Source organism: Martes martes, assembly GCF_963455335.1.
Source record: "Martes martes genome assembly, chromosome: 3".
NCBI lineage: Eukaryota > Metazoa > Chordata > Mammalia > Carnivora > Mustelidae > Martes > Martes martes.
The window spans coordinates 157,323,232-157,334,168 of NC_137890.1; the positions used below are offsets into that span (position 1 = coordinate 157,323,232).

Genomic DNA, 10,937 nt, shown 5'->3' on the forward strand with positions numbered 1-10,937 from the left:
TAGCCAGAGCCAGTTTTGATATTTGCAAACCTATATCCTTATCTGGCACATGAACCTGTAGTCACTTGCAACAAGAATTTCAACGGTAACAGCATCTCTGGACTCTGCCTTCAAGGGCCCAGACTCCTGCCTTCTTTCGACTTTGGGCCTGCTACACCCACATGGATGCCCAGCCCTCCAGCACACGCTCTCAGCGTCCCCCTCTTCTTTCCCTTTCCCCGTGTGTAACGGTTGCCAGTTGATACGCACAGCATTTCCCACTCATCTCGTGAGAACCTTAGAAAGACTCATTCCATGTCATTTTTCCACTACCTGCAGGTTTTGTCATTTATTTTCTCCAATTTGATGTTATTTCCTTGGGAATCCAGAGCCTCTGTTTACTAGGTTTTGAATATTTGCTGCTTTTGTATCTGTCGGCGGTGGAAGCAGTCTGCCTTGGGAATGGCAATAACCTTGACAAAATGTAAAACGGTCATCAGACCAACTAAACATTGTCTGCTTTCTATTATCAGATGTGCTAAGGGAGAGGATGTTAGCCCTTCCAGGCTGGCTGTTCCCTCTGTACCCAGCCCTCGGTACACCCCTGCCCCTGGTGAGGTGAAATTAATCATATTCATAGAATGCTGAAACTGAGCCAGAACTGAAGTACTTTGTGGTAAAGGGGCACTTTGTCTACAACTGACTCTCAGATTATGCTGATATAAGAAAACTCGGAGGAAAAACAAAAACACTAAGGTAGACACAGCCAAAGGACCGTGGACCGACGTGTCCCCAAGCTCTCTGACACCTGTCACTGGCAGGAGCACGGGGGCTTGGGTTCTGAGTTAACTGTGAGCATTCATAAAAGGGAAGATCCCGAAAAGATCTTCCACGATGCCTCTGAATGTTTTTTGCTAACCAGGAAGTCTGTGCGGACGAATAGGTCCCAGGATCACCGGTAACATCCAGCCCCACCCCAGGGTGGCAAGAAGGATCAGGACAAGAGATACCCAGGCCTTTTCCAGCCCTCTCAATGTGTGACCTGAGCCTGTCCTCCCTTTGCCACAGGGGGAGTTTGGGGCCTGGGGAACCAGCAAGCCGCTAGGGGAGGAGGCGGCTGACTTTGCACCCGGATCTGGCCCAAAAGACTGGGTTGTTCGGAGCCAGGCTGCATGGCTCTCAGACAGCACGGGGCCAGACAATGAGCCCCAAGAGGCCCTCTCTATGGGCAGGAGGGGCAGAGGTGAAGATCACTGGAGGTCTCCTCAGCCGCTGGTCTCCGAGGTCTGGCCACAGGGTCTGGGTTTCCTGTACTGTGGCCAGGCTCCCCACAAGTTTGCGTTTTCTTTCTTCTCACTGGGGTGTAACTCTCCTGCCCCAAGTCGTTGGGGGACCCTGCCCTTCCAAGGCCTGTGAAGTAAGCTCTTCTGTTCTTCAACTTCCACCCCAGCCTGGACTCCTGGCAGCTTTTTAGTATCTTCCAGAGAATTCTGAGCATAGTTATGGCTACCATTTCTTCAGTGTGTCAAGTCTACATGATTTAACCCACATTACCTCACTTAATCCTCACAGCACCCTGAGGGACAGGTGATGTCCTTGCTGTTGTACAGACCAAGAACCTGGGGTCTGGAGTACAAAGTGACAGGTCCAAGGTCACACCACCAGCTTGTGGCAGTACCAGCAAGGATTCTCCTCCAAGCCTCACCCTTCCTTTGCCTTCTCTCTCCTTGGGCGCACTGGCGTCTGTGAGCAGACACAGGCCTGGGGGCGTGGGGAGCGTGGATGGCCGCACAAGCAGCATGGTTTACTGGGTGGCATACGCTTCCGGCCCCTGCAAACCCCCCTCCCCAAACTCCAAATGGGCTCAGACCTTTCTTCTCTCTCCTGGCTGTGGCCTGGCCTGGGTTCAGCCAAGCAGAGCCAGGCAAGAGGTGTCGGACCTAGGGAAGTTCCTAGGAAAGCGTGGCAACTCTTTTCCCTCCAGGGGTTTGCTGTACCCACCCCTCCATGGTTGCAGAGCCTGATTACTGGTGGGTCCTGGGCTGTCTCTATTGCCCAGGCTACAGAGTGGCCCCTCCCTCCCATCCATTGCCTCGGTGTCCCCAGGCTCCTCTTCATCCTCCTCTTCGGGTCTCTGCAGGCAGTAGAGCAAGGGGAGGGGTGTGGGTGGGAACTTCCGGTGAACAGTGAATGTTCCAGAAGCCATTCAGGGGGTGCTGGTGAAGACCCGGCTCGGGGCAGCTGCCCTTCTGTGGCTCGCAGGGGCCAGCAGACTGAGGAAGGGCCATGGGGCTAATCATAAGTTCAGGCCCTGTTAGCCCTGCACAGACTCGGGGACCCGAGAGCTCTCCCAAATGGCTTCCTTGGGCCCCGAGGCACTCCCTTGGCAGATTTGTTGTTGTGCAGAGGTGGGCCTTGAATACCCTAGCCAGGGTCAGGAGACCGCAGTAGATACCCAGAAAACCTAGGATGCGTTTACTCCGGGCCTCAGCCCTGCACATATCCCTGGGGAACACGGCCCTGGGGAAGCTGCCTCAGGATAGAGCAGGGCAGGTAGCCAATGTCCTCAGGTTCTGATGAGACATGCTGCATGGCAGTCTTAAGCTCAGGCCTGAGGCTGGGGCACCCAGGGCTCTCTGAACAGTGCCAGGGGTGGCCACAACCATGATGGTCACTGTGCCTCTCCTTTTGGGCGGCTACCCTTTTCTTTAGCCTGCCATGGTCTTTGATTGCTCTTCATGCTGCGAACGAGGCAGCCCGCTGTCAGAATTCCTCATTGGCAGGAGCCGTTCTGCCTCTTGAAGGCAGAAATGGGTCTTTCCCCTTTCTTTCCTGGGTTCTGAGCGCCTCCGGGAGTGTCCTCCCCGAGTTTCAGGATGCTCAGAGTGAGTGCAGAGCAGTGCATGTGAGTATGATGCGGGGCTGGGGGCAGGTGTCAGCAATGCTCATCATATGCTCAATGCTGCCTGGGACCCCACGGTAGGCTGTCTCCCAGCGATGCTGCTGACCCCCCCCCCACCCCGGCGCCACCGTTGTGCCTCTGATACATGCTCTGAGAGCAGCCCGGAACTTGAAGGTTCTGGGTGGCGTCACTCATCTGGAGTTGAGTAGTTAAATTTCAAGGAAAGCCCAGAATTCTTTTCCCCAAGGACATGGGGACCATCTTCCCCGCACTGCCTGCAACCTTCCTCTGTGCCTGGGCCTGTGTTTACATGTGGAGTTCCTGGGAAGGCGGGCCTGGTGGAGGCTCTGAGAGGGGATGACTCCCAGTCCCCAAGGCCAGACCATGACTCATGGATGGAGAGTAGGGGCTGGAGAAATTTGGGGAGAAGAAAGTCTCACCTCCAGCGGTCATCACATAGATTTTTTTGAGTGCTGGTTGCAGGCCAGCCCAGTGCTAAGTCTTTGCACTGATGTCTCAAAGCACCGATGGTCACGCATGCTATGGGAAGGAGAACCAAGGCACGGAGGGGCTGATCTCTTCCTATTCCCACTGCGGGCCAGCAGCCTTCCCCGGGCCTGGGACTTTGTATTTAACCCCTCCCAGTGCTTCTCCAAGTCTGATTCTGGGACTTGGGGCTTTCTCCCTGTGTATCAAAAATGAGGGTTGCTGGACCTTGCCCAGACTAAATGAATCAGACTCTGGGAAGAGGCCCAGGAGCCAGCATTTTGGCCTCTAAGATCCATGAGTCTGGGCTCCCTAGGAAGTTCCTGGTGACATAACTTCCAACTAAGGAGCTGGTTGAAGGAGAAGGCAGAGCAGGGAAAGGGCTCCCCACTTGGGTTTACTTGTGTAGAGCTTGGGAGAGCAGGAGGAGGCTGGGATGCCAGCAGACTCTTCCCTACATCCCACCCCTGTGGTGGGTGGGGTGGGAGGGCTGGAGGAGCATTTGAATGGATGAGAGAGAGGGTATTCGGGGGTGAGGAATATAGTGAGGGGGGACCACAAAAGCAAGTGGGGCATGGAGGTCCAACACCAGGCTAGACTTTGGTGTGTTCTTTTTCCGAAGGAAGTGGGGAGTCCCTGGGAAGGTTTTCCAGCCAAGGAAGAACCTTTCCTGGGGTTCAGGAAGAAGACTGGGCTGTGAGAGGGCAGACTGGAGGGAGAATGGAGCTTCTGCAACAGTCCTAGGAGCGGAGGATGACCTGCCCCATAGCTTTAGGGAGAGGGAGTGGCCAGTGATGTCCTGGGACTTGGGCCTGGGGAGGGAAAGGAAACCCCACTTGAAGCCAAGGAGGGGGATGAGACCCTTTGGGGCAAGGGAGGTAAGTCTGAAATGTGGGGCAGGAGAAGATGGGGGGCTGGAGAGACACCATAATAAGGAGTTAGGCTATAAGTCAGGACGCTGGAGCCCCCGGGTAGGGAGACGGGGGTGGGGGGAGGAGGGGGGCAGGGTTTGAGACCCAGACCAGTGGCAATTCACCTCTCTGAGACTCCGTTTTCTCTTTTGTAAATGGATTGTTGTGAGGGCTCCGTGGGGACTCTGTCACGGTGCTCCTGGGAGTGTCGCGTTAAACACTTGGAAACAACCGCCCTCGTTTGGGGGGGTGTGGGGACCCCAGATGAGGGTGTCCGGGTCCGCCGCTGCAGGGAGAGCACCGCCCCCTGGTGGCGGTCCCTTTCGGGACAGCTGGGCCACCGGCAGGCGGGGCGATGGGGAGGGCTACTTGAGGGCCGGCTGCCGTCTGTCCGCCAGTCTTCTGGCTCCTGGCGCCGCGTCTGTTCGTCGGTCTCCGCCACCCGCCCCGCGCCTCGATGTCGCCAGGCGCAAACAGCATGGTAGGGGAACGCGATCGCGGTGCCTGGACGGGGCACGTGGCGGGCCGGAGGGCTTGGGAGCGGACCTGGGAAGAGCGCAGAGGGTCTCTCCGGGATCCTTCCCTCGATGGGGATCGGAGGGCCCAGTCGAGGCGCCCCACTTCGCGGGGGATTCGCAGCCTCCAGGTTATTCTTGTCTTTTCCCGGACACCGGGGCGGCGACCCTTCGCTGTGGCTCAGGGATTCCCTCTCAAACCCTGGTGGGCGCCTGCGCGCGGACCGCTCGGCACCCGTCCCTCCAGGCTCCCCGCCGGGCTCCAGCGGTGCAGGGGAGCAGCCATGCAGGATTGGGGGTGGGGGGTGCAGGTGAACCGCCTGGGTGAGTGAAAATACCCCTCCATTCCAGAATGCGGGGATCGAGTGTGGGACTGGCAAGGAGGTTGGGAGAGACGCCTGGGTGGAGGTTCTGGCGACGAGGAAGATAGCCAGGATTAAGAATTATTGGGGTCTGGGAGGGAAAAGGACCTAGAAAGAAAGTTGGAAGGTGGCTGCACAGGTTCATGGGCGCCAAGCTCCTACTGAGAAGAGGTAATGGAGCTGAAGGGATGGGAAGTGGGTCCAGGAAAGGAGCCTGAAAGTCCGGGGTTGCTCGGAGGGGAGGGGTGGTGGTGCAGGTGGGCTTGGCAGAAGGGCTAAGGAGGACAGTCCCCAACACCTGGCCTGTCCCACCAAACCACCTGCCCAGCCAAATCGTGTTTCAGTCCCTGCCCCATCTCCGGTGGACTGTTCTTTTTTTTTTTTTTAAGATTTTATTTTATTTTTTAAAGAATTATTTATTTGAGAGATAGAGAGGAGGGAGGGGGACCAGAGGGAGAGAGAGAATCCTGAACAGATTTCCTGCTGAGCGCAGAGCCTGACACAGAGCTTGATCTCAAGACCCTGAGATCATGACCAAAGGCCAAATCAAGAGTCGGTAGATTAACAACTGAGCGGCCCAGGGGCCCCTGAGGTTTTATTTTTAAGTAATCTCCACACCCAACATCTGGTTCCAACTCACAACCCCCAGATCAAAGGCTGACCGACTGAGCCAGCCAGGTGCCCCTCCCTTGAACTGTTCTTCCCTTTCCATGTGGGAAGTAAGGATAAAGTTACTATGCATTGATATTCCACACCTGAAATGTACCAGGTACACCCTGAGAACTTTATATGTGTTTTCACATTTAATCTTCACAGAAATTAGGAGGTAAGCTTTGTGGACACCCCCATTTACAGATGTGAAGACTGAGGCACCAGGAGGAAACGTCACAGCTAGAGTGTAGCAGAGCTGGCATTTGAACCCCCAGGCCAGTGTGTTTAGCTCCATGGCCTGGGTCCTTAACTGCTTTATCCCATGGACTGGCAGAGATGGGGACCAAACAAAGGAGAGGGAACCTCAGAACTGGCAGTCACGGTTGTCAAATATTTTAACTTTTAACAATGGAACTGATAGGAAACAGAAACAAGAACCAACTTTTGGGTTAGTGTTCTCGTGTTTAATCCTTTTACCCCTTTGCTTGATCCCCATGGTGGACTCGGTCCTCACTGCAAGATGGCTGATAACCAAGCCTTCTGTGTGTCAGGCCGGCCCCACATTAGTACCTTTTGTAGATTAAACTGCCTGGATCCTTGCAATAAGGAAACAGAGAGGTTCCCATATAGATGGTCACACAGCCCAGAATTAGGGAGGCTGGATTTGAGTCCCTTGTTCTTTTGTTTTGTTTTGTTTTGTTTATTTATTAGAGAGAAAGAGAGTGAGAGAGAGAATGAGAGGAGAAGGTCAGAGGGAGAAGCAGACTCCCCATGGAGCTGGGAGCCTGATGTGGGACTCGATCCCGGGACTCTGGGATCACGACCTGAGCAAAGCTTAATCCCCAGAGGACCCGTCCTTTATTCATAGACTTTGGTGGATTATGACATTTATAACTGAGTTCTGCTTTTTTTTTTTTAAGATTTTGTTTATTTGACAGAGAGAGAGAGAGAGAGAGACAGAGACAGTGAGAGAGAGAACACAAGCAGGGGGAGTGGGAGAGGAAGAAGCAGGCTTCTCGGTGAGCAGAGAGCCCAATGCGGGACTTGATCCCAGGACTCTGGGATCGTGACCTGAGCTAAAGGCAGCCACTTAACAATTGTGCCACCCAGGTGCCCCTGAGTCCTGCTTTTTATCATTTTTAAGATGTACTTTTTTTTTTAAGATTTTTATTTATTTGACAGAGAGAGAGAGAGAGAGAGCACAGTAGGGGGAGCAGCAGGCAGAGGGAGAGAGGGAGAAGCAGGCTCCCCGCTGAGCAGGGAACCCGATGTGGGGCTTAGTCTCAGGACCCTGGGATGATGACCCAAGCCGAAGGCAGCCGCTCACCCAGGCGCCCAAGATGTATGTTTTTACATCTCTGAAATTGTTATACACCTTGCAATGAATGACAAGTTTTTTTATTTCTCTAAAATACCTAAAATGATGTTCCTCTTAGTGTCCCTGGCCCCTTGGGTTTAATGAGTTCCCAGTGATCTTCGAGTGACTTTTCTGGGTGTCTCTCCGTTCTGTTCCACAGGCTCCTCTCTGCTTCAATTGCTCCAGTCTCCCTGGAGACACGTCCCCACGGGATGCAAGGAGCCTGGTGCCCTGCAATGGCAGTAGGGCCTTGAGGCTCCCCGACCCAGAGGACTTGAACCTCACCGATGAGGAACTGAGACTCAAGTACCTGGGGCCCCAGCAGACAGAGCTGTTTGTGCCCATCTGTGTCACGTACCTGCTGATCTTCGTGGTGGGCGCCGTGGGCAATGGGCTGACCTGCATGGTCATCCTGCGTCACAAGAACATGCGTACCCCCACCAACTACTACCTCTTCAGCCTGGCTGTGTCCGACCTGCTGGTGCTGTTGGTGGGCCTGCCCCTGGAGCTCTATGAGATGTGGTGCAACTACCCCTTCCTGCTGGGCGCCGGGGGCTGCTACTTCCGCACGCTGCTCTTCGAGACGGTCTGCCTGGCCTCCGTGCTCAATGTCACAGCCTTGAGTGTGGAGCGCTATGTGGCCGTGGTGCACCCGCTGCAGGCCAGGTCCATGATGACTCGGGTCCACGTGCGCCGCGTGCTTGGGGCCATCTGGGGCCTCGCTGTGCTTTGTTCTCTGCCTAACACCAGCCTGCATGGCATCCGGCAGCTGGAATTGCCCTGCCGGGGCACGGTGCCCCACTCGGCCACATGCACCTTGGTCCACCCGCGGGCCCTCTACAACCTGGTCGTGCAGATCACCACCCTGTTCTTCTTCTGCCTGCCCATGGCCACCATCAGCGTGCTCTACCTGCTCATCGGGCTCCGGCTGCGGCGTGAGAGATTGCTGCTGCTCAGGCGGGAGGCTGGGGGCAGGGCCAGGTCCGGTGACAGCGACAGGTTTCAGCGGTCACAGGATCGGGGCCGGACACAGGTGACCAAGATGCTGTGTAAGTGTTGCTGCTGGGAAGAGAGGCTGAGCCGGGCCCTGGGTATGAAGCTAGAGCTTCCAGGACCCCGGGGCTGAGCATCTGGGTTTATGATGGAGGCTGAGTGTGAGGTTTGGGGTTGCCGCCACTGCCCCCCCCACCCCATCCTGTGTGTGTGCACGCATGTGTGCGATTACTCTGTGAGAAACTCATAGCAAGGATAAATGGCAGGATGGACACATGATTTGTGGGGTCCAATGCAAAAGGCACATTTGGGGTCCCTTGTTCAAAAATTGCTGGGACTGTCCAGACAGCAATAGTGCAGCATTAAACAAAGCCCAGGATCCTTCTCAGCTTGGAGGCCCGTGCTGGTGCACAGGTGGCACACCCATGAGTTGGCACGGATTCCTGGAACCCAACCACGGTCCAGACAGAGACACGTAACTGCATTCCAGGATGGCAGAGCCGTTTGTGGGAGCTGGCCTTGCCAGGTCTCTCATCTTTGCTCCTAAATGTATCTTGGCTCTGTCCTTCCCTAGAGCAGCCTGGGAGGCCCTGCTGTGGGCACAGAGAGTTCCTCTTCCTTGAGTAACTACCCTTTTCCCTTAGTGGCTGTTGAATAGTCCCCAGGAAGGATTCTGATTAGTGGGCTTAGGTCCTGGCTGGTCCCCAGGCCTGAGTGGCAGGGTGCTGCGGTTTGCAGACCCCACAGCTCACATGCTGGGGTCTGAGGGGAACAAAGTTCCCAAAAGAAGGGGAGCAAGGTGCTGGAGGGGCAAGATGACACATTTCACCCATGCTATATCTGTGGTTCCTGGAGGACAATGGCAATGACCCCTGTCTCATAGAGACTCATCAGGACATGTGTTTGTGAGGGTGAGTGTGCAGAGCACAGGAGAGTCAGGGCAGAAGTGTGGATTGGGGCAGGCCAGCTGGGTTGAGGCTCTGGGTCTTACTGTGGTCTGGGTCTGGCTCTTTTCCCAAAACAGAGGCCCCTGGGGAAGCCAGACAAAATGATACTAAGTCAGTCCTTGATTTCCTCCCCATCCTGCTCCCCACCCTAGGGGACCTGAATCAGGTAGATGGAGGGAGCCATGACAAGACAGAGGTCGGGAGACCTTGGTCAAAGCCATGGGATGATAGCTGGCTAACTGAGACTGTCCTATTTCCAGAGAGAGACCCACTTCTCTCGTCCCCCAGGAACAGGGTCCCAGAGCCCAAGGCCACTTGAGCAGCTCCTGAAAATGGGACCTGACCCCAGAGTTCCAAGCCTGCCTCTCAGCTGTGCCCTGTGAAGTCCGCACTGCAGACGACCTGCCCCCTGCCCGCTCTTCCTCTTCCCCCTACTCCCTTGTTCGACAGGGACGGAGTCTGCTCAGCTGCGATGGCTCTCACCCTGGGAAGCTGGGGTGTTTCCTGGGGCTTGCTGCTGGCCTGGGGCTCTGGCTTTCTTCTCTCCCTACCTCCCTCCCTCCTTCCCCCAGCTTCACTTTCTGAGGGCCTAGTATACACCAGGTGACGGGCTGGAGATGTGGTAAACAACATCCTGGTGGAAATCATGGGTGATGAGGGAAAACCGTGCTGGGGTGTGGTGGGGCAGGCACTGCAGGGGAAGACAGGCAGGCAGAGAAGTAAACACAAGCAATAAGAGACAAAAATCAAGGCAAGACCAACGACAGAGACCCGAGGAAGGGCATGGCTGGTTGACGCCACAGCTCTGGGAAGCTGGGTGACCTCTTAGCTAAGAGCCATCTAGTTGCAGACTCTGTGATGGGAGAGCCAGATGGGGCCATCCTGCCTCGGGCATCCTCACCTGGTCTGGCTGACTGTGGCTGGAGGTAGGGCACACACCCACTGCCCAGGCAGTGACAGTGGTGGGACCAGCCTCTCTGAAGGGGATGCTGAGGCTAAGGCAGGCAACCTTCCAGAACCTTCCAGATGGACCATGGGCATGGGTGGCACGGTGAGAGTGGGCAGACTACCCTGAAGCCTGGGGAAGGCAGTCTGGCAGGCACCCAAGTCTTCCCTCTGTGCCCCCACAGTTGTGCTGGTCGTGGTGTTTGGGATCTGCTGGGCCCCTTTCCATGCTGACCGCCTCATGTGGAGCTTTGTGTCCCAGTGGACCGAGGGCCTGCACCTGGCCTTCCAGTACGTGCATGTTATCTCCGGAGTCTTCTTCTACCTCAGCTCGGCCATTAACCCCGTGCTCTACAACATCATGTCAAGCCGCTTCAGGGAGACTTTCCAGGACGCCCTGTGCTTGGGGACCCGGTGCCGCTACCACAGACCCCGCCACAACTCCCACAGCCTCAGCAGGGTGACCATGGCCAGCACCCTGTGTGACCTGGGCTCCCCGGGCAGCAGGGCCCAGCTGCAGACTGAGAATGGGGGCCTCTAGGGGCTGCAAGATACCGGCCTCTTCTGAGTGGAGCCTGGGAGCAGCTTCACCCAGAGAGGCCAGAGAGCCATGCGCCATTTCGGGAGCCACCCTTGCCCTCCTCTGCCGGGATGCCTTCATGACCTGTCCCCCTCTGGATCCCGTCCCTACTTCAGCCGATAACCTCATACTGGCGCCTCAGTGACTCCTGCCCCCACCCAAGTTTTTGGAAAGGAAATAAGGTTGCCCTCTGCCTTCCAGAGCCCTAGGCCCACAGGTGAGATCGTTCCTCTACAGAAACAAGGCAGCTGGTTGACAGGCAGAGCAAGCCTCCATCTGGGGTCTCACCCACTCCCACCCCTGGTTTCT

At 56.0% G+C, this 10,937-nt stretch overlaps 1 protein-coding gene across 1 annotated transcript; it reads left to right on the forward strand.

Annotated features, from left to right (window-relative positions):
• Positions 1 to 4,735: 4,735 nt before the first annotated feature.
• Positions 4,736 to 10,589, forward strand: NMUR1 (neuromedin U receptor 1; the record flags this gene model as incomplete). Its single annotated transcript, XM_080799425.1, has 3 exons — positions 4,736 to 4,759; positions 7,324 to 8,212; positions 10,234 to 10,589. 3 exons carry the CDS (start codon positions 4,736 to 4,738, stop codon positions 10,587 to 10,589), a joined length of 1,269 nt encoding a protein of 422 aa, XP_080655551.1.
• Positions 10,590 to 10,937: the final 348 nt, after the last annotated feature.